The following is a 22,887-nucleotide window of genomic DNA, read 5'->3' as shown; positions in this document are numbered from 1 at the left end:
GTTTTGTGTTATTTGCAATACCTCACCACGCCACTTGGTGATTTTATCACAAACTGAGGCAGGTGATGGTGTTTAAGCCCCCTACCTGTAGACACAGGTTACTGATGAAGCAGGCAAACAGTTGTCCATTGTGGTCAGATTAAAGTGTGAAGGAACTTTGTTTATTTGAGATTTGTGGGTTTTAATCAACCAGAAGATGTATGGCTATTATGGACAATTGGAAGGAGATGAATGAATGAGAACTGATGAACACGCGTAAAGACTGGGTAGTCATTATGAGTACACGTCCAAATAATCCATCAATTCTGCAAACAGTGGTAGTTGCTAAGGTTTAAGCTAATCACAACATAAGTAAAAGAAGTGAGAGGACCGACTTTTTTTGATTGCTTTGTTTAAGAAACTGTGACTGTTTAATGGTGTTGATTGATTATGAGATGCTCTGCAAAATCTTTCCAGTGTATGTTAAACTTTCAGATACATTTAGAATCAGAATGGATAGAATATATTTTAAATGACACATCAGTGATGCTGATAGAATTAGATTTTGTAAATGCAGAATGAAAAAGAAGCACAGTAACTTATCCCGAAATGGACCCGTGTGTGTGTATAAATCCAAAGTCTGCTCTCAAACAAACAGTCACCTTAATACAAATATGCTCTCTGAGCCTTTGTGTTGCATCACCAACCTGTTTTATTAAAACTCACTTTGACTTATTTTTCTGCTTTGCGAAGTGTTTCATTTGTGACAAAGAAAGTAATCCTGTTTCTGCACCATGTATTTAGTTTCATTGTAAATGTCAACGTAAACAGTGTGAACATCCTACAATCTGTTCCATGTCTATTAAAGTGTCTATTCTAAGAACTGAGTCAATAAAACTGAGTCAGCAGCGAGGATGAGTGCCAAAAAGGTTTGACTCAGAGGTTAATGTCCTCACACCAATGTTTAGAAAAGTGTGAGGGGTCTGCCACAAAGTGCACTCTCTCTCTGCTCTTCTGGTCCACTGCCACCATGAACCTGAAGCTCCTCTTCTTTTGTCTCGTCTTAGCGGTGCTCCTCATACCTACTGAAGTATGTATGCCCTGGATTTATCATTCAGCATTCAAGTGCTAAAAGGAAAATGTATTGTTATTTTCAGTGTTGCTTGGTATGGCAATTATGTTAAGTGCAGTTGTTTTTAAATGTTGTTTGAGGACATTAAATGACTCGTGTGTAAAATTCAGGCAGAAGTTCAGGAATTGCAAGTGTGTATTTTGTTGCAACTTTTCTTTGGCTGAGTTTGTCATCTGGAATGATCTTTTTGTAAATCCAATTCAGCAACATGGAAAACACAAGAAAAATCACCGTCATCACCGTCATGGGCCTCATCATCATGATGGCGTTAAAGAAAAAAAGAAGCACCATTTTAAGGACATAATCGAAGGCTGGTACTTCTTTTCATTTCTTTTATAACAAAGTAAAATTTGAATTATAAAAAAAAAAATTGTGGTTTCAGACATCTTCTTCGAGATCATAGATGCTGGTGGCGATGATGATGATGATGAAGAAGATGACCACGGTGCCATAGACTGGCTTTCTGAAATTCAAGAGCCAGATGGTAAGATTCTACATTCATTCTACATGTTCTCTCTAAATACTCCACATTTTATTCAGGCATTATAGTTGAAATGTTTATTGTCTCCCAGGCCAGTGCAATCCCAACCCTTGCCACAACAATGGCGAGTGTCGTGAGAAAGGCAAGAGAAAATTCAAATGTGACTGTCCAAAACCTTTCAAGGGAAAGCGATGCGAGAAAGGTTTGAAGAAAAATCCCTTTTCCTTATGATGCATGCTGGAAATATAACACCGAATTGAAATGACAACAAGCAGAGCAGATTTTCTTCTTGCTGTGTTCTCATCTTAGCTCCAAGAGTTTGTAGAAGAGGCAGATGTGGGCGTGGTGAGTGTGTGCTCACTTCAACTCTTCCATTCTACGAGTGCAAATGCATGGCTCCCTTTCAGCCTCCACACTGCAGACACTGTAAGAAGAACATTTTCAGCCTGAAAAGGCAGAATCACAATTTTAGACTGAATTTGCCAGGTCATGAAAGCAACTCACATCGTGTACTGTGTTCTCCTCTACAGATTCAACATGTGAGCCCAATCCATGCAGAAATGGTGGCACATGTGTCCAGGATGGAAATGACTTTAACTGCGTTTGCCCTGATGGGTACAGAGGACGCTTCTGCCACGTTGGTAAATTCTGCGCTCAACAGTCTTCTTATTCTTCTTCTAGCTATAGACATAATCAATTCTGACAAAGTGGGGTATGTTTCTCAGGCCCAAATGATTGCTTTGTGGATGATGGCGAGTCGTATCGTGGCAATGTGAGCGAGACAGACGATGGCGACGAGTGCCTCTACTGGAACTCCCACTTCATTGTGGAAAGTGGTATCGATCCATTTGATTCTGATGAGGAACAAGATGGACTTGGCCACCACAATTTTTGCAGGTTAGAGAAAATTAGATGACGACTTCTCAAGTATATTCAAACTGTGCATATATGTGAGAGGATGACCCCCCCCCCCCCCCCCCCCCCCACCCCCACCCCCCCGCAGAAACCCAGATGGAGAATCGATGCCATGGTGCTTCATTAGGAGAGGCCGGCAGCTTCTTTGGGACTATTGTGATGTGACAGAGTGTCCAGTACCGACAGGTCAGCTTTGCAGCAACAAACAAATATCTGACTGAGTCTGGTGAACCAAACAGTTGCACTATTGACCTGAGCATCTTTTCAGGTGAGACACCAACCAGTGAAGCCCCCACAGAGCCTCCGACAGCTACTCTACCGCCTGTTGAGAAGACCACTGCACCTTCAAAGTTTTCCACCACCATGCCCACTGATGTCTCTACCCCTGTTTCTACCGCTGATGTCCCTACCATTGCTCCTACTGCCGATGTCCCTACCACCCCTGGCACCAATGCTACGCAACAGTTTCGCACTTGTGGCCTACCCCAGCCTAGAAAATCCATTACTCGGATCTATGGAGGTTTGAAAGTCTCTCCAGGGGCAATACCTTGGCAGGTTTCTTTGCAAGTGAGGCCAAGTCAAAGCTCTCGGCCATTCGCACACAGCTGCGGAGGTGTTCTGATTGCAAGTTGCTGGGTGCTCACAGCTGGACACTGCATGTAAGCATAAGTGTGGGCGGACTTTCTTTTTCCCCAATACATAAATGCCAGGCATGTGCTGATGTTAAGTGTTATTCTTATGTGTGTTTGTCCAGTGAACCAAACAAGGACATGCAGGTGGAGATGGGAAGCCTGTCACTGAATAGTGGAGATCCCTCAACTCAAGTCCTTGATGTTGAACAGGCAATTCGGCATGAGAGTTACAGAGAGACTCCATCAGCTGTCTTCAATGACATCGGTAATACTATCCTTTGTTTCTTCAATGTAAGCACTGATATTATTTAACCGATGAGAATTTATGCTTGAGATGAAAAATGTGACTGAATGCACCATACATTGTGAGTAAAATAGTTTATTTCATGGTAACATCCATAATTTGATTGTACTTCTTAAGCTTTGTTGAAGCTCCGTGGCAATAATGGTGTTTGCGCCAATGAGACCCAGTTTGTGAAGACAGCCTGTCTGCCAAATGGTCAACTGCCTGATGGAATGGAATGTAAAATCTCTGGATGGGGAGCCACTGAAAACTGTACGTAAAGCTGCTGTTGCCTGTTCAAACACAAAATCATGCCGACCTTATCATGCTAACCTTTTTGGGTTGTTTCAGAAGACTTTTGAAGTGAGATTTGTGAATGTTTTACAGAGCAGACAACCACACATGATGAATCACAAACAACTTTATTGTGATATGCTTTTGTTCATATATTTCCACCTTGTTTCTGCAGCTAAGTATGGTTCCAATCACCTACTGGAGGCTAATGTACTGCTGATCAACCAGGAGAAATGTAATGGACACAAGATTTATGCCAATGGCCTGGATAATAGTATGTTCTGTGCGGGCCATCTGCAGGGAGGGGTAGACTCCTGCCAGGTTAGTTACTTTTCTGCAACAAAACAAAACAAAACAAAACCCTATTGACTGCTTTTTTTCTTAAGCTACTTTGTTTCCTATTTCAGGGGGACTCTGGAGGTCCGTTGACTTGCCAGAATAATGGTACCCATGTTGTTTATGGGCTGGTGAGCTGGGGAGACCAGTGTGGGAAGAAGAACAAGCCCGGGGTCTATGCACGTGTTACAAACTTTCTGGATTGGATCAATTCAAAGATTCAAACATCTCCTTAAGCACCCTCTGACATGCTGGCCAGTGTTGCCTTGTTTTCAACATTATCGGAAATTATTTTTGACCTTTTTTTTTCATTTAGTCATGTTTTCTATCAAAATACTGTACAAAACCCATTTCTGTCTTCTGATCTGCTGTACAAGAAATTGAACTCTTCCTTCAATCTTCAGATATTTACTCATATTTCTTTCTCAGCACAGACATTTTACACATCTGGAAAAGACTCAATAAATTACTAATTTTACCTCCCTTTTCAATGTTCCATTGATCCAACACAGTCGATGAGGTTATATTTGTAGAAAGATTTACACAATTTTGCAATTGCTGGTGTACACACTGTCACCTCAAAGCAATACTGTAAGGCGACCCAAAATAGGACTAGGGACTTTTTCTCTCTAGCTACATGCATTTTCTTTGTCAAGGTACTCTGGTTTTCTTCCACAATCCAAAAACATCCTTGATTCTCTGTTTATCTGCGCAAGGTGCTACTTTCACTCATAGTCAGCTAAGATCAATTACCTGTGACCCCATGACCCAAAGTTTTATGAAGCAGCATAGAAGATAGATGGCTTTCAAAAATCCTCTGACAATAAACGTGAATATATGTTGCTTTTAATGCTCAAATAAATCAGCAAAGGATTTCCCTATGCACTAACTGTCCACGTTTGCAAGTTATGAATAAATCTGCCTCGTGTTTAAACTAGAGGCCTCATGACTTGGACCACCAGGAACAAAGGAAAATCATTTGCAGGCGAATCCTTGATGAATCCGTATTCATGATGACATGATTTTAATATACACACAAGAACAAAAACATGATCTACCAACAACTATGTAAAACAGAAAATTGGGTCAGTTGTGTAGAAATATTGTGTTACTGGTGATGCTTATTGACCTCATTGGAACTATCGTGAGCCGCAGGGCAACAACTCTATGAGGCCACTGACATGTGAGACTGAAGGCACGCATGCCTTCCATGGTCCAGAGAGCTGAGCGGACAGTTGCACAAAGAGCAAGCCACTAGTTTGCACACGGGTCATTTACTTTCAGGAATACATAAAGGCAAACACGAGCATTGTTAAGATGAATGCTGAACAGGGAGGCATTGTCAAAAAACTAAGGCATTTCTTTAAGATGCTCTCGATGTCATCTTATAAAACATTTACTGTTGCAACATTACTTCTGAAAAGACAGAAAAGGTTGTACTCAAATCAACTACACACTATTATTTTACCCTCTTAATTTTGTGTGCATATTCAGTACATTAGCTACACTTTTCATAGTGTATTGAATATTTCAATAAACATGATCAGTACATTTGTGCCAGGCTCAGTCATTTAATGACACTCTATTAGTTTAATTTGTGTAGCCCTCTGCATGCCAGTCCCAAGGGTCTTTGATCCAGAATAAAGTGAGAGGTTGCCTATTTAATCCATTCATGTCAATACATGGGTTAAACGCAGGGAAGACAGGCTCTGAGCACTGCACAAAGAAAGAGTGAAGCAGAGTCATAGCATCAGCATTATAGAATGACAGCTCCCCCTTATGGAGATTTGCCAGAATACCCAATTTTCTCACTCTCTTTGTCACCGGAAGCTGCTTCTCCTGGGTATCATGGCACGCCAGATACTGCCCATCTCCATGGTAGATGCACCAAGATGTGTTGTTCACACCCAGGCTGGAGGAGGTCACTATCAGACTTTCTTTTTTGCTGACTGATCCAGTTGTCACTCCTATCATCCAGAAAGGCTTGTCCTGCACAATAACCTCCCAGTAGTGCTGGCCACTTGTAAAACTCTCCTGAGCCAGGACGCTGTACTGTGAGTCATATGGACGAGAGCTTTGTCCTTCACTGACAGGCTGACGTCTCCAGAACACTTGCTTTCTGTCTATACTTATTTCCAGTTTTGGATGAGCTGTTTTGGTGTCTAAAGCTGGACAACTTAAGTCTGCAAAGGAGGAAAGATCTACAGTGAGGACACAGTTATGAAGAGAATAATGGCTGGTTAGAAATGGGTGAAAATACAGAAAGTAACTAACATGACCACATGCGTGGGAAGTGTTGAGACAGAGCTACCGAGAGGTCATCAACCATTCGCTCCACTGTTCGAAGCTTCTCAGGGTCACATAGATCTTTGTTTATTTCCTGGATTGGTGCAAAATCCAAAGGATCACTATGATAAAAGAGGAAAGTCACATGAGAAAAAGCCAGACTCAGTGATGCTATGGACTTTGATGTTTAAAAAGACAAACTGGAGATAACAATATGCTCACCAAAGATTGTTTGACGTGATTTGCTGTGGAACATGAACAGGTAATGAATTATTTGATGTATCATGACTGTAAAAAACAAAATTACCTTGTATTCTAGTTCCACGCTGAAGAGATAATGACATACCTGTAAGAATTGCAGATCGTTTGTTTCCTGCAGGAGTGATTTGCTTGAAGCTCTGATTCTATCTATCTCTTTGATCTGAGCCTCCATGATGCCTCTCTGGACCTCCAGCCAGTCCGTCATGCAGGTTTCCTCTGCATCTATAATCTGCATCATCAGGCGCTCATCCCCGTCTAGTACGACATGGATCCTGTTGTACTTGTCTGAGATTCGCTCTTTGAAATCTGCCGCAGACTTCTGGGAAATAACTACCATGTTATCCACATGATAAAAAAAAACCCAATATCAGTCAATATCAATTTATTAAAAGCATAGAGTTCACATCAACCGTACCACTGTTTCTGTATACAGTGATTCCAAATCCTTGATGGCATGCTCAGCTTCATTTCTCCTTTGAAGCAATTGGCTCATCGTTGGTTCCAGCATTTTCTAAAGATAATCATACAAAAAGCCTGAAGAAAATTAATACAACAACAAATGCATACTGCTGTCATTTACAGGACAAAAATCCTCTAGCAAGATATTCAACTCATCTACCTTGAAGTCTGTGCTGGCTTCATGAAGTTGAGATGCTTTATGGTGCTTGTGCGTCCCAACCAGGACACACAAGCAGCAGACAGGGATCCTGTCCTCCAAACAGAAGAGCTTCAGCTCATCACGGTGCTCTTTGCATTTCAGAGACAGTGGATCCCTGGTAACCTCCACCACTGTGTGCTCCTTCAGTGCAGACCTCTGCTGGTGCAGCAGGGCGTGAGCCTGGCACAGGGAGGCATCACAGGTGAGACAGGTCCGCACAGCCACCGATGGCATCTCGATGCAATGATCACAGTAAATAGTTGGAGAGGATTTGGTTGTACTTCCCGGAGTTGCTGTGTGTCGCTCTGCTGACGATGGCCCGGTAGTGATGAAGTCCTTCACTTTGGTCTGAAGGCCAGTATTTATCGCCAGTGTCAGGTCAGAGGGGAGAAATATCTGACACTCTGGACAGAAGATAGGACCTTTGTTTGAATCATCCGTTTCCCAGACAGCCTGAATGCAGGTGAGACAGAAGTCATGGCCACACTGGAGCGTCACGGGCTCTGTGAAGAAATCCTGGCAGGCGGGACATTTCAAGGTTTCCTCAACACTCCCCATTGCTCTGCTGGCAGCTGTTTTTGCGACTTGCTGTGCACTGTGCTTCTGCCCTTTCTGCTCATAAATATTTCATAGGCCTCTCCTGGCATGTACACGCCACTCATGTGCTTTGGTGTCACATTACTATTGTTTTCAACCATTGGCTTACAGGGGACAGCACACAGTGAGATGGCACATGTCCAACAAATTTGATTAAATCAATGAAATTACACAATGTATACTGTTTGAAAAGTGGGAACAGCTAAAATTCCACTAAAATTAAAGCATTCTTGACTAAAAATGTACATCAAAGTGTCACAATCAAATGATACAATGAGTCAGTTAACAAAGAAATTAGGAAATTAGGTAAATAATTTTAAATTTGATGAGATAAACAATATTTTGTCAGGACATGTAATTGTTCAGGTTAGTAATTGACATAATGATAATAATACTTTAATTCAATCACAACTGGCATTGCAATTTACAGAATAAGCAAAATATTGAATACGGTGCAGTTTGTAATCAATTGATCATACTTTTACTATATGTTTTAGAGACAAGTTGTTATTTAGGTGTCATTATGAGCCATTAGTATTTTGTGTATAATATTATATTTTTCTGTGTAAACCCAGAATGATCATATTTAAATAAACGTATTTGTATAACGGTCAGACTTTACATTTAATCTATCAAACTTTCAGTAAACCAGACCTGCACAAAATTAAGCTGTATGGAAGATTGATGGATGGCTTCTTACCCCTTTTCAGATATTCAGACATTTTAAATTAGATGTATGTGTTCAATGTGTATTTCTTTGTGAATGTATAGAAGTATGTATATCTCGATAGGTGATGGTGTCCATTGGGTAACGATTTAATTGTTTTGTGAAAATTATTATTGTTATTGTAAATAGAATTTTCCCCGTTGTTTCTGTTTGTATTTTGTTTCATACCATGGGGTTTTGACATGTCTGAAACGAATTAATAATAAAAAATACACTACAAACTCCTTTTTACAATTGCAGTTGTGAATGCAGCATGGTAATAAAGAAATGATTAAATAGAAAACATGTAAGATAAATAAACAGGGTTCAAATAAACAGAACTGCGTGAGAAAAAAATTAATAAAACGACAGGAAAAATAAACGACAAGAAACAAGACAACCCGGAGAACTTCCTGCGTCGGACGTTTTGCGTGCGTAACAAACGTACATGTTGAGCCATCACACACAGTTCTCCGCCTCCGTAACGGCGCATATCCTTCGTGAATACCTCCTTCTCCGTTCCCGGACCAGCGTGTGCTGTGGATGTGGCAGCGCCGCTGCTCCCTGTGACTACGTGTCTCGACTTTGCTGGGTTCTCAGTGTACCTGCGGTGGATTTTTCGTGGTTATTCGCGTTGACTGGTAAGAATCCACTCATTTAAGTCTGTTAAGCGAGTTCTGCTGCAAACTGCCTCTAAACGTGGTCGCTCGCAGCGAAGAGCAGCTAACGTTAGCTACTCTCCTTGTCTGTGTTGACAGCAGCTCCAGCCAGGGCACATTCAGCGACTCTCCCTTTATGTGTTTACGATTATAGTTTTTAGGTTATATTAGTGATGAATGAGTAAATGATACCGAATGTGTTTGTGCCTCTCTGAGTGAAGAGCACTTCCCATATGGAGTTTCAGACTACAATTTTATCAGGTTAGCAGAGCAGTTGCAGTAGGTCAGTGAGTCAAGTTCATGTAACAGTTACAGTGATAATAATATGGGTGGGCTTTCCAGTGACCCTGAATAGTAGTTATATTGAAATTTTGCTATTTTAGTAGTTTCTCCTCATGTATTTAGTGTAACTGGATAATTTATTTGATTAATTGCATGTCTCAGATTAGTTTGCGTCACTGTTTGATTAACCTGGTAATTCATGTCACAGAGGACCTCATCTGTCAGTGCCATGTTCGCCAGGCTGGCATTGTGCTCTCGCCTGCCATCCACAATCCGGCAGTCAAATGTCTGTCCAGTCCCCATCAGAACATTTTCACAGGCCAAATGTGAGTAACGTTTAACATCCATGGTAGCTGTGAATTATGTTTCTGCTGTGTTTATTTTTGTTTGGACTCTTCTCTTGTTTTGCAGTCCCTCTCCCGCGGCCCCATGGGAAATCCTTTGCCCACCGCAGTGAACTGAAACAAGCCAAACGCATAGTTGTGAAGCTGGGCAGTGCTGTGGTCACACGTGGCGATGAGTGTGGCTTGGCGCTTGGACGACTGGCCTCAATAGTAGAGCAGGTACTGATTACTCAGTTTTTGTTTATTTAGCATCAGTAACTACATCGTCATCTCAAAGCAGTTTTACAGAGAAAAACACAACTAATCCGCACTAAAGCCAAGACATTGATAGAAGGAAAAACTAGAATCAGACCCTGCGGTTTCCCAAGAGTCTGGGGCTAGAACGAAAATAACATAAGACGGAAGGCTGCGAGCAAAGAAACAACTTGATATAAGAAGGTAGTTAATCTACTTGATGGGGTTGGAGGTTTCAAGCACCAACTTCCAGTGGCATTGTCAGATATTCTGTAGGGAGGGAGAGACAGAGATTATGGATGTGGAACTGAATATGATCTGGAAGCGAGTTTTACTGTGAATGTCGTTGTCTTTTGTGTCTGTCAGGTGTCCATGCTACAGAATCAGGGCAGGGAGATGATGATCGTCACAAGCGGTGCTGTGGCATTTGGAAAGCAGCGACTACGACATGAGATTCTGCTGTCTCAGAGTGTCAGGCAAGCCTTGCATTCTGGACAAAACCAACTTAAAGATATGGTAAGAAATACAATCAAATACTTGGAATCTAAGTCTGATTTCTAATGGATTTTTTTTTACATTGAATTTAAAATCAAAATCTCCATATTTTTCAGTCCATTCCAGTTTTAGAAGCAAGGGCATGTGCAGCTGCTGGCCAGAGTGGTTTGATGGCATTGTATGAGGCAATGTTTACTCAGTATAGCATCTGCACTGCACAAGTATGTCCTCTTTGCTCACAATACTAAATACTTATAGCTAATGATTTTAATGTCACATAATTCATTAAATTCTTGCAATTTTCTATAGATTCTGGTCACCAATTTGGATTTTCACGACGAGCAGAAACGACGCAACTTGAATAGCACGCTACACGAACTGCTGCGGATGAACATAGTCCCCATCATCAACACCAATGACGCCGTTGTTCCACCCCCTGTTCCAAACAGTGACTTGCAGGGGGTAAATGTGAGTAGCGTTTCTCATGCTGGGAATGCAAAATGTAGTGCAGGATTGTGGTGGAAAGAATGTCTCTTTTCATGGTCATTTCATTTCCATTTTCCTCCACTTTTTCGGTACTTATTTTTTCATGGTATCATGGTCCACCCTTCCACTGAAGTTTTTTTTTTTTTTCCGGGCCTGCCAGCACTGTCTTTTTGAAGGATGTGAGCATGTTTGTTTTGCAACTGAGTAGAAATAGCAGATAAACCTGTACTCACTGTTCCAATTTTTTTTTTTTTTAAAGTATATTGAGCTTTCTCTTTGTCTTTCAGGTAATAAGCATCAAAGACAATGACAGCTTAGCAGCACGATTGGCTGTTGAAATGAAAGTCGATCTTCTCGTCGCCCTATCTGATGTTGAAGGTACCAATGCTGCATCAAATTTGATAAATATCACTTAGATTTGCAGAAAAATAGTCCAAATAGTGTGTATGTTTTAAAATGCATATTTTACAAGTATAGCTTAATCAAAACATTCAACAGTTATGTGAATCACTTTCAAAATATATGCTGCACATGAAATACATAACTTGCTTAAAGGTGAAAAAGAATTTATATTTATTAAAGACTAGCCTGCAAATGTTTGACATTGTGTTATTGTTTGAATCCATCCTTTCTGTTTCAACACCTTTGTCCCCTTAATTAAATATGCCCGCATCAGTGGGAAGTTTTATTAGTGTCATTTCATACTTCTAAAAGATCAACAAATACATTTACATCAAACAACAGATACCTTGCATATACATGCGATGAAACAAAAACGAAACAATATATTCTGATTGCATGTGTGAAAAAAGTGAGAAATAAAACTGAATTAATCAAACCGTAAATTGTGAACAAAGTTTTGGCTCTTCTTTGTAAGGTATTAAAATAAAAATCTCTTTCCCACAGGTTTATATGACAGTCCTCCTGGAACAGACGATGCTAAGCTCATTGATATATTCTATCCTGGTGATCAGCAGTCAATCACGTACGGCACTAAGTCCCGAGTTGGAATTGGCGGCATGGAAGCCAAGGTCTGTATGACCTTGTTGAACAAGTTTTATCTCGCTGTGCAAACAGGAGAGAGTCGTGCAAAAATGCCAACGTTGTATTCCACTGAAATCATGTTGTGTGAATCAGGTGAAGGCAGCGCTTTGGGCACTACAAGGTGGGACCTCTGTTGTCATTGCCAATGGCACCCACCCTAAAGTGACTGGCCACGTCATCACAGACATTGTGGAAGGGAAGAAAGTGGGCACCTTCTTCTCTGAAGTGAAACCTGCAGGTACAGTGAGAAATCCTCTGAAAAGACAATGTTGTTCTCTTATTGTGGTTGCGTGTTAATATTTGATGAGTGTTTTCTCATCACAACCAGGACCAACTGTGGAGCAGCAGACAGAAATGGCTCGACATGCAGGCAGGACTCTGGCCTCCCTGCTTCCTGACCAGGTGAGCTTTTGGTTCCCTGATTGTGTGTGATTCTACCACGCCAATAATGGCATTGTCATCTCAAGGCACTTTCACAGAAATAAAGTTTATTGAAATTAGAACATAAGAATGGAGTACTCTCATCTACATTGAAACTGGGAGAAAAATGTTTTCATTACAGGATATAAGGAGTCGCCACACTGACAGGCTTTGTACTAAGAGGAGCTTTGATTCCTCCCAATTTTGTTTTGTGTTAATCATACGTTTCTTTTCCAGAGAGCGGAGATCATCTGCTGTCTTGCTGAGCTGCTCACAGAGAAAAAGGATGAGATTCTTAGTGCGAACAAGAAAGACATGGAGATAGCAACAATGACGGGTACGACGGCGTGTCATTGATTATCATGCGACACAAATACACTTGTCTGCCACCTGTAGCACTTCCACTATAATGACACTGACATAACCGCGACTTGGCAGGTCGGCATCTATCTTTGAGCTATAAATAGATAGTATTTCTATGCTAGCATGAGTAATACTGTTCCCCTGTGTTGTATAGAAGGATTACAGAGCGAGTAAGCACGCCTTTTGTATGGATTTACACAGCAATGCATTGTCAGCATGCTTTCTTATTCTCTCGCATCTTAGGTCGATTCGCCCAGCCCCTGATAAACCGCCTGAGTCTTTCTACTTCGAAGCTGAACAGCCTCGCCATCGGCCTGCGTCAGCTTGCCGCGTCCTCCAGGGACAGCGTGGGCCGAGTGCTGAGAAGGACCAGGGTGGCGAACAACCTCGAGCTGGAGCAGATCACGGTCCCCATCGGCGTGCTGCTGGTCATCTTCGAGTCGCGTCCTGATTGCCTCCCACAGGTCAGACCATCCACACACTCAACAATAGGCGGTTGTCAAACTTTTGCTGATGTCTGTTAATATTTTTCCAGGTGTCAGCTCTGGCAATCGCCAGCGGGAATGCTTTGCTCCTGAAAGGAGGGAAAGAAGCTTCTTACACCAATAAAATTCTCCATCAGCTCACTCAGGAAGCTCTTTCAATTCACGGAGTGGGTGATGCCATCCAACTGGTGAGACTGAACAACGAGTTTTCAGATATTTGTGATTACATTCACCTCCATGCTTATTGTTTTGTTTTTTGTTTTTTTTAATAATGCTTGTTTTGTAGGTGAGCACACGAGAAGAAGTGGAGGACCTGTGTCGCCTTGATAAATTGATCGATTTGATCATCCCGAGGGGCTCATCTCAGCTTGTCCGGGACATCCAGAGGGCGGCGAAGGGAATCCCCGTGTTGGGCCACAGCGAGGGCGTCTGCCACGTCTACGTAGACAGTGAAGCCAGCATAGACAAAGCCATCGATGTTGGTATGTCATTGGTATCTGGATGTAAACATTTCTTTGTTTTTCTGTTGAAGTCAACTTGTCTTAATTATTTTTGGTTTATTTTGTTTTCGCCTTCTTGTGGCTATCTTTTTTTTTTTTTTTTGGTGATGTCTTTGGTTACACAGAACTGCTGAACGAATGCACACACTTTGTTTCATTTCTAGTCAAAGACTCCAAATGTGACTACCCCGCTGCCTGCAATGCCATGGAGACCCTCCTTATACACCGAGACTTACTGCGCACTCCCGTGTTTGACCAGATTATCGACATGTTGAGAGCAGAACACGTAAGAAACATGCACCAGTCGGTTGTTTAATTCAGAGGTATTACATGTAGTATTGTAGTGAATGAACATGGTTTTGTATTTAATCTTAGAGCATTTTGCTCCTCCATCATGATTGGTCACATTCACCAATTTGATCAAGGATAATCACCCACGTATACTGATGACTTCTGAAGAAATGGGGGAACTTGGGGTTCAAGTGTCTTGGCAAAAAAAAACTCTGACAGAAGACACATGGACAGGGCAGATGGGGATTGAACATTCAAGATTGGGATTGAAACACCAATTTCCTCCTAGATTATCTATGGTCACCTCACAGTGTCAAGCCGAGCCCTTTAAACAAGTCCGAGGAAGTTCACCAAGTCCAGCTTGATTGATTTATAATTTAGGCAAATCATTTCTAATTATTTCACTTTTGATTGCAGTATTATTCGAACTTGACATTGTTGTCTTTTTAATTTTTTTTTCTCTCTCTCTCTCCCCCAGGTGAAAATTCATGCGGGACCCCGTTTTGCATCCTATTTAACTTTCAGCCCAAATGAGGTGAAGTCTCTCAGGACAGAGTACGGGGACCTGGAGTGCTGCATTGAAGTGGTAGACAGCATGCAGGAAGCCGTGGACCACATCCACAAGTACGGCAGCTCCCACACTGACGTCATTGTCACAGAAAATGAAGAGACAGCCGAGCAGTTTCTCCAGCAGGTGGACAGCGCCTGTGTCTTCTGGAACTCCAGCTCTCGCTTTGCTGATGGCTACCGCTTCGGCCTCGGTGTGTATGCTGTCCCGCACAGGTTTAATGGTCTTGAAAATTGAAGCTTCAAAAGAGTTAATTTGGTTATCGCTCGTCTTCCAGGTGCCGAGGTCGGTATCAGCACAGCACGGATACATGCCAGAGGTCCCGTGGGTTTGGAGGGACTTCTGACCACTAAGTGGGTCCTTCGAGGAGAGGGTCACACCGTGGCTGACTTCTCTGAGCAAGGCAGCATGAAATACCTTCATGAAAACATCCCAGTGCCCCAGGGTAGTTTAGCTTAGGCATTCAACAAAGAGAGCATGGCTTCTCTCCCAGAATTTAATTGAAGGTTTGTCTCTGTAGAGGCTTTTCATCTTACAGCTGCTGCTTCCTTACATGGACAAATCTACCATTTCCACTAAGTTTCTGATTCCTCTGCACACCAGAAACCAGCTGTTCTTTTTCTCAGATGCATATCGATCTCCTGAGGAGTTGAGTGAGTGTTGGACGATTGGAGAGGAATATGTTGTTCTTAAAACAAAACAAAATACAATGTCTTGATACAACAATGTCTGTGAATCATTATGGACACGGTGTTTTTATACTTGCCAAAAAAAGAAGTTATTGTACCAACTGTGATTTTCTAATTTATTTTTCTATATACAAACAAACTCTCCCTTGGCTTTTTTGTAAACTGACTGGAAGTGTTGGTTGTGCAGGATTTTGGTTCAGTTAAATTTGCTGCTGTTCTTTGCACAAAGAAATAATACTCATGCTACACGGTTGACTTTTGTTTCATGTGTCTCAAATGTACCACTAAAAGAATATCCATAACGAAGTCCCTGTTTTACAGTTCCATATTAGTTAAGACTACAAAGTACATAAGAAGGACTGATGGGTATTTATATCTATGACATTCGCAGTGGGATCCAATAGCACAAACCACTGCTTCACTGTGTGGGCACATGCCCCATACCATTACAGCAAAATGGATAAAATTGAGAAAAGGAACAGTTAACCACAACATTCCCTCTCCGGGGTCTTCTTGAAAGGAAACCATCAATAAGGGCTTCCTGTGAATAAGCTGAGCAAATCACTTGAGTGAATAAGTGGAGTCATAATTTCAGATTTTCTACTAAAGTGAAAACTACATCTAGTTTATTTAGGGAGAGAGTGAAATGTCAGTTTCAGGATATTTTCTACAGCCTTCCGGATTGGAAGAGTTATCGAAGCTCCCAGCTCTCTTGAACGCAGCGCTTCGATATCACTTCCCGATCGGAAGAGTTCTCGAAGCTCCCAGCTCTCTTGAACGCAGCGCTGTCGACGTCATTGTGGTGGGCAGGGTTGGCTATCAACAGCGGTAGTCGCAGGTCACCTGGAGAAGTCAACTGTCATCTGCGAGAGATGGCAGCTAATAAGTCGTATACAATAGTTGAATATTTCGGCGGGGACGATGGGTACCGCTGCGGCTATTGCAAAAACCAAATAGGGAACTTTTCCCACGGTAAGTGTGGCGAGGGAGTGGCGAGATGGAGTCCCCGTGCTGGCTGCGGCTAGCGTCCTCGCTCCGTCTACTTGCTGGTGCAGTTTGGAAGAAGGCTAGCTACCGTGGAGCTAATCCTAATGTCAGTAAAGTGAGGCACCTTATATCAGACACAATCAGACCATCAGATTAGTCCCACTGAGCGCACTCCATGTGTTTTTAATCAACACATTGCTTCGATGGTGGGCTGGTTATTATTGATCAAGCTTAGGCTTTAGCAGTTAGCATCACAGTTGTTCCTCACCCACGATCATACAATTGTGATTTATAAACTAGTTTCGACAGTTCTGCTGTTGTTACATCCGTCAATGATTTTACATCTTTTGACCTGGAACTGATCCACTGGGAGTGAGTCCGTACAGAATACAGTATCTCTCCCGGCTCTACGTTAAGTCATGGTCAGTCAAGCTGGACAGGAAGCCAGCGGCTATATAAAATGCTTTGGCAGTATAAGTTAAGTACTAGTGTATGTGACCAGCAGTTTCAGCTGCACGACCAAATAAGTGAGATCAACACTGTAAACATGACGGCAAACATGAGACAAGTTTCACAACGTGCTGAAACCCCAGACAGCATGTTTACAGTCGGTAATCTAAAGTGTCACTTTTAACTGTGATGCTTTGAACAGATGAAACATGTTCTAGGCCAGTGTCATTTAGATTTGTATTCTGTACTTAACTTGATTACTGGTGTATATTTTCCCTCATTGGAAGCTGATGAGAAACCAGTGTGTGAGAGGCTGTAATGACAATCCTCTTCCTTATTGGCAGTGGCCTCATTTCTAAGTAGCCTTGTTGTGGTTTGCTTCAGCTTTCATTGTAAATGTGCAATGATCAGCTGCAAACCGCCTTTAATGAGAGGCATTTTCTCTTTCTTGTCATGTATTCTGTTCTAATTTTCCCATGTGAGGCCCACTTGGTTATTGCCTCTTTATTTGTGTTCACACAATAGGTACTATGCCTTATATATGTGTCGTGGCACCTATGTTAAACATCAAAGTAGACAGCGTAGTCAGCAAAATGTCACAGCAGCTACAATGAAGTGAGAAAACCTCACAGCTTGAGTTAGAGTTAGTGTTACATTTCCTATATACAGAGATTGTGTAGTAGATGCTGGAGTCCGTGAGGTGAGGTGAGACAGGGCGACTAATTAAGGTTCAGCCACAACTTAATGCACTCACTGAGCAAGTGTGGGCACAGAGCCCGCAGACACGAGCTATTTTCCAATCTAAGAGTGGTAATCTGGATGTGTTGCATCGATTGGGCACGACAGGATCTCAGGAAGAAGGAAGACTACTACCCATGTAATCCCTATAAGTGCTCTGTAATAGTATTATAGGGAAAGGGCGGGAAACGGGTCAAATGAATATCCATTTGCACGACTTGACGTCAATTTGTCATGGAGATTTATTTATTTGTTTTCATGCTGCTGCAAATTTTAAAAGTTAACCAATAGAATTTGACTCCATCCAAGACTCCCAAGTTCGTCAGGTCCCTGGTCTACTATGTAGGATCACCCAAGTTGATGTTGATGTAGTACATACCTAGTTATTTGTGTGTTCAACTGGATGCAAAGCTGATCAACAACGTGCTTCTTTAAAGACTGATACTTGGCTTTGAATATATGTTGCACCCCAGAACCTCCTGAAAACATACAGTGCTATAATCAATGTATCGGTATGCTCCATCTGTAAACAGGCGACATGCATTACTTGCATTCTTTGTAATGGATGTATGGTGAATGCACGTGAGCAGCTGTTTTTAATTTCTTTGGTTGAACAGATTTAAAAAGTAAGTGTTTTTTGTCATAGCTTAGCATCCTGTATATGTGGACGCAGGCTGGCAACTCTATGGCAAAGTTGTACCAACTATAGAAGAGCTCAGCAGCCTAACATCTGTAATATTTCCCAGTAGGTTTCATAAAATGTTATGCATCACGAAAATCCTACTATGTTGGCCTCTTGGCATATTTGACTGCAGGTGCTTTATGTTAAAGGTGGTGTAGTGGTTTGTCCGCCCACCTCAAAGCGAGAATGTTGTGCGTCCCTGTGACGGACTGTTAACCGGTCCAGGGTATATCCTGTCTTCACCCAAATTTAGCTGCAAACCTGCAACCTTGAACAGGACAAAGAAAAAGGATGAGTAATGTTATAATGATGTAGTGATTCACACTGTTCTCTTGTTGTGAGAACATCCCTGGTACGAGGCCTGGCTAAAGGCTTAAGCGGAGTTTTCATGTTATCCCTGGGCGTAGGTTTTCTCCAACTAAACAAATGTGTGAGTGCGTGTGACTCTCTGTGTTTGCTGGGAAGACAGCCTGCTGTGACCCTGACACATTATTGATAAGGAATTATTCAGCGTTGAGCCAAGCAGATACAGGTATAAAAAAAAGTCAAAGGAAAATAGAATTGAATTCAATGTGTATGTTTGATATTTGGAGACAAAGTCGATCAACCAAAAAAAAATAATTGATCAAAAACGAGCACGCTAAAGGAAAAACGTCCTGGATTTGCTGTATTAAAGCAATTGCTCGATAACATTGACGTCTTTCCGGTGTATGACCAGTGCAGTGACGTTATCAAAGTGTTGCAACATACAAAGAAAACATCTGCTTGTCCTTCATGCCTCGGTGGAGCCTGAAGAATGAGTCTGATGTCACTGATGGAAACCTGCTCCTGTAGCCACGATCACAGCAACAGTTTAGCTCTGATCGAGCTCAAGCCTTCATTTTCAGCTCGTTATCAGGCTTTGTTGACTCCTGGTGCTTGTGGCAGTTTAATTGTCCTGCCCTGTGGATTTAGATGTTGATATTTTCTTGACCCCTTTCACTCCTATAATTTTAGAGTCTTATAATTGGCTGAATGCACATTCATATGACAGCTTGACATATGTGTAATTGCTGAGGGTCGTGAGAAATTTGACATACATGTTGAGGGGAAATGATTTATCTTCTCTTTAACTCCTCATGATCATTAACTATAGAAATAGGGAGGGGATCTATTGGCTGGATTTCATTGCTGTCTTTGTTGAGACTTATGATATCTCTATTTTTTGTACGCGTCATAATTTTTAGGATTGACTGTTTTTATGGTGCCTGCGGCATTTCCCTTGGAAGAATCTATTTTTGTTGCTGTAACCGGGATTTGAACCCGGGTCCCAAACTCAAGCTCAAGGTTTGACTTTATCTAATTAAGATTCAAATTCAGTTTAACTGGATTTGATTTTGTTTGATTCTGGAGTGTTTGTTCAGTTTTTATGCTGGTATTAAGTGAAATACAGTTAATGTTGTTGAAGCTCGCACACAGTCTTTAAAATACGCGTCGTATAAAGAAAGACTTCTGCAGCCTTTCAGGACCAGATGTGTTGTTTGTGATAATGATTTGATCCGATTTCCTCTAAAGAGAAACAGATGCTTCTGAGCTGGTGGTCCAGTGATGATAATATCTGCCCTTCGTTCCTGTTGCTGTATCTGTCGGCCTGCGCACTTGCTCCATTCATCCAGCATTTAGCAGCGCTGGTGTTAGGCTTTGGGATTACAGTGTTGTCTGCATGTCTCTGAGGACTTTGACTAAACAGCGTTCTCACGGGACGTGGAACATGATACCCGGATGCATACTCAATGTGTGCTGTGTGAACTATTATACGGTCAATTCCCCTGGTTGTTTTTGACATGAACTCCCAAGTGTGTGCGTGCTTGTGCAGGCCGTGTGTATACGGTTGCAGACGTGAAGGTCAGGAGTTGAACGAGCGAGCCCAGACCTCCGTTGTGAGAAGAAGGATCTGCTGTGGCGACAAATGACGAATGTGCATGTTTCTATTGGGGCCTTGCAGCGCTGTGGGAATGCCCTTTTGGGGGAACTGGAACAAACATTGGCGTTCATGTGCTTTGTGAGAAAAAAAACAAACACCTTTCTTGTATATATTTTCTATTCCAGTAATATTTCATTCAACAGTGAAAATAATGGTAAATACAAATTCCTCCCCGTTTTTTTTTTTTTTTTTTTTACATTTCTTATGAAGTTAGACGATGTTCTCCTGGTGGAATTTAGTCTAGAGACCTGAATCTGAATCTCAGTTGCAGCAGAAATTGCAATAAAAAAAAAACTGTCAACGTCTACAGTGCAAGTTGCAACGATTTGTTGTCGTGACTCCTGTAATAAGAGAAGGAGAGCATCTGAATTCATCCTATCATGTTATACCTGACACAGCACGCTCTCTAGGACAATCTCCTCTCATTTAGAAAGTAGTTCTTGGACAGCAGTATGTGTTACGTGCTTAAAACTGTTGTTTCTGATTTGGAATTTTAAATTGATCAGGGTTTAACATGATATTGACTAAAATATTATTATGGGACTGATTACTCTCTAGTTTGTTTTGTGTGACAATACCAACACTGCCTCCCATCAGTATCCTCGGTCTTGTTCCAGATTTGCAGTAACTATAAGAATATATTTTTATCTTTCTACAGGAATGTGGTCTCACGCCATGACAGTACAAGACTATCAGGACCTCATAGATCGTGGGTGGAGAAGGTGAGTGGATTTCCCTTTGCCTTAAGCACAATTACACAGTTTTAGAAGGAACTTGCACAAAAGTTGATTTAAAGCATATTTTTTTATATTTAAGATCTTTTGCGGATATAGTCTGACTTCAGTATGTTTAGATCAGGGTTCTGTGGGGGCGACACCATCACTTCCAGGACCCCTTGTTCTTCTCTACATTAGGGGTAGTATTTAATAAACATTGGCTGTTTGAGCCTCGGCTGGAGAATAAGCTTGGAACCAATCAGTCACTTTCCTCTTGGTAACATTATCTGTATACACATTGCATTTTGTAGAAATGTTTTTTTTTCTTCTTGTTTTTCAGAAGTGGGAAGTATGTTTATAAGCCCATAATGAAGAAAACATGCTGCCCGCAGTATACCATCAGGTAATTTTTCCATACTCCGTCTAATTTCTTAGACGACCAGGCCAATGTGGAACATGCGAGTAAGAAACAGAGGAGTTTGACATATATGAGATCACAGCAATTATATAAAATGTGGTTTTCACTTTGTTTTCTCTGTATAGGTGCCATGCGCTGAAGTTCCAACCTACCAAATCCCACAAGAAAATCTTAAAGAAGATTAACAAATTCGTCTCTAATGGAGAATTGCCAAAGGGACAAGGCGATGGTAAGAATTTACTACTTTATGTCGATTATTTCACTTTTGTGCAAGTGAAAGAATTCATCATTAATAGTCTTCAAAGGTGTTGGAATCACAGCGCATAATCAAAGGCACCGGGCTCCAGTTTAACACTAAGATATTGCGGCTGTGTCCTATCTGGTGTAAGCTGTGTTGGCTTTGTGCCTTCTAGGAGAGCCTATGGACTCAGTGTGTGAAGATGCAGGCCTACGCGAGCCCAACAAAGTCTGTCACCCAGAGCTGAAGTGTGCCGCCATCACAGACATTCAGAAGGAAGTAGGAGAGTGTCCTGCCACGAAAGAAGTAGAGAAGGATGTCGTGGATTCCTCAACAACGGGCTCGGAAACGTCCCGGACGGATACGGTGTCTGTCACCGAGGGAAAAATGGTGCCTCCCAAACCAGGCAAGATATACCATTCCTTTTCAAGCGGTTATTAAGTCATCGCTACTTTCGAGGTGCTTATTCTTAAGGCGCAGGAGAGCCTGCTGTCTAGTAAAAATCTAAATTACATTGCATTGAAACTACTCCCAGAACTGCAATTGATCCAAACACTTACCGACGTGATTGTAGCAGATTAAATTTACATGCTACTACACACTTCTGATGACTTCGTTTTCTTACTGTTCTTTACCAGTCTGACTTTCACTGAGTTTCAGGCCACGTTTATACATACTTGGGTTTTTAGAAAAACAGACATTTCTGCCTATATCTTGAAAAGAAAAATCTTAATTTGCTCGTAGCGCGTATACACCTGGTTCAGAGTTGCTGTGAGCCTGCCAAACCTGTGAGGGGCAGTGTAGCAAGAGGCCATGGTGGACCATCAGAATCCTGGAAAAAAAATTACGTCACAAATTGTGACGTAAATGTCCACCTCTCCCCCCTTTAGATTCAACCGGAGACACGGATTTTATCCAGATCTCCACTGTAGCCAGTTTTCAGGCATCATCGTTTTTATTTACAAAGGGGACAACTTGAGGATTATTTTATTAAATTGTTTAAAAAATCTAAGCACTTTATGCTGTAAAAACTGCTTTTTGAATAAGGGTTGATTGAGATGGATTGATTCAAATGGCACACTGCCATCAGCAGCAGGCGCTCGAATCCATTCAACAAGGTGCAGCACCTCTTCAATCTCTCATACTGAGAGCATTAAGTATAACAGATGCTTCATTGGAAGTTAGAGTGATAATACTTGTTTTAAGTTTGAGTTCCATGTTTGATTCATATTCATTTCAAGATTGATTTAATCTTTTGAAAATATGACTTTTCTT

General features: G+C 41.6%; 4 protein-coding genes across 5 annotated transcripts in view; 3 read left to right on the top strand and 1 right to left on the bottom strand.

Moving 5' to 3' along the window:
• Window positions 1-1,009: 1,009 nt before the first annotated feature.
• On the top strand, window positions 1,010-4,288 carry LOC308138317 (hyaluronan-binding protein 2; the record flags this gene model as incomplete). The annotated part of the gene is made up of 12 exons (XM_080507398.1): window positions 1,010-1,073; window positions 1,494-1,595; window positions 1,684-1,794; window positions 1,902-2,018; window positions 2,123-2,233; window positions 2,318-2,489; window positions 2,596-2,693; window positions 2,776-3,166; window positions 3,262-3,404; window positions 3,561-3,695; window positions 3,892-4,037; window positions 4,124-4,288. 12 exons carry the CDS (start codon window positions 1,010-1,012, stop codon window positions 4,286-4,288), a joined length of 1,755 nt encoding a protein of 584 aa, XP_080363524.1.
• A 1,354-nt stretch (window positions 4,289-5,642) lies between these two features.
• LOC308138316 (E3 ubiquitin/ISG15 ligase TRIM25) lies at window positions 5,643-7,815 on the bottom strand (the record flags this gene model as incomplete). Its single annotated transcript, XM_080507397.1, has 6 exons — window positions 5,643-6,235; window positions 6,327-6,460; window positions 6,561-6,583; window positions 6,685-6,918; window positions 7,015-7,110; window positions 7,219-7,815. 6 exons carry the CDS (start codon window positions 7,813-7,815, stop codon window positions 5,643-5,645), a joined length of 1,677 nt encoding a protein of 558 aa, XP_080363523.1.
• A 1,256-nt stretch (window positions 7,816-9,071) lies between these two features.
• Window positions 9,072-15,675, top strand: LOC308138690 (delta-1-pyrroline-5-carboxylate synthase-like). The gene is made up of 17 exons (XM_080507905.1): window positions 9,072-9,201; window positions 9,710-9,827; window positions 9,913-10,064; window positions 10,446-10,595; window positions 10,691-10,795; window positions 10,884-11,042; window positions 11,348-11,438; window positions 11,967-12,091; window positions 12,198-12,342; window positions 12,433-12,506; window positions 12,762-12,861; window positions 13,131-13,351; window positions 13,423-13,560; window positions 13,659-13,854; window positions 14,037-14,158; window positions 14,642-14,924; window positions 15,009-15,675. The coding sequence occupies exons 2-17, from the start codon at window positions 9,731-9,733 to the stop codon at window positions 15,188-15,190; spliced, it is 2,340 nt and encodes a 779-aa protein (XP_080364031.1). The 5' UTR covers window positions 9,072-9,201; window positions 9,710-9,730; the 3' UTR covers window positions 15,191-15,675.
• A 593-nt stretch (window positions 15,676-16,268) lies between these two features.
• The window catches only part of ate1 (arginyltransferase 1), a 56,197-nt gene continuing 49,578 nt past the window's right edge, over window positions 16,269-22,887 (top strand). For both annotated transcript variants that reach the window (XM_080507028.1, XM_080507029.1), the window contains exons 1-5: window positions 16,269-16,392; window positions 20,899-20,962; window positions 21,297-21,359; window positions 21,500-21,603; window positions 21,788-22,018. In XM_080507028.1, coding sequence (XP_080363154.1) covers window positions 16,293-16,392; window positions 20,899-20,962; window positions 21,297-21,359; window positions 21,500-21,603; window positions 21,788-22,018 — 562 coding nt within the window. In that variant the 5' untranslated portion in view covers window positions 16,269-16,292. The remainder of the gene's footprint in view (window positions 16,393-20,898; window positions 20,963-21,296; window positions 21,360-21,499; window positions 21,604-21,787; window positions 22,019-22,887) is intronic.

The sequence above is a fragment of the Blennius ocellaris genome (genome assembly GCF_963422515.1).
Source record: "Blennius ocellaris genome assembly, chromosome: 13".
In the NCBI taxonomy this organism is placed as follows: Eukaryota; Metazoa; Chordata; class Actinopteri; order Blenniiformes; family Blenniidae; genus Blennius; species Blennius ocellaris.
Note: the sequence above shows the minus strand (reverse complement) of the source record. Positions and strands in the feature narration are given on the sequence as shown.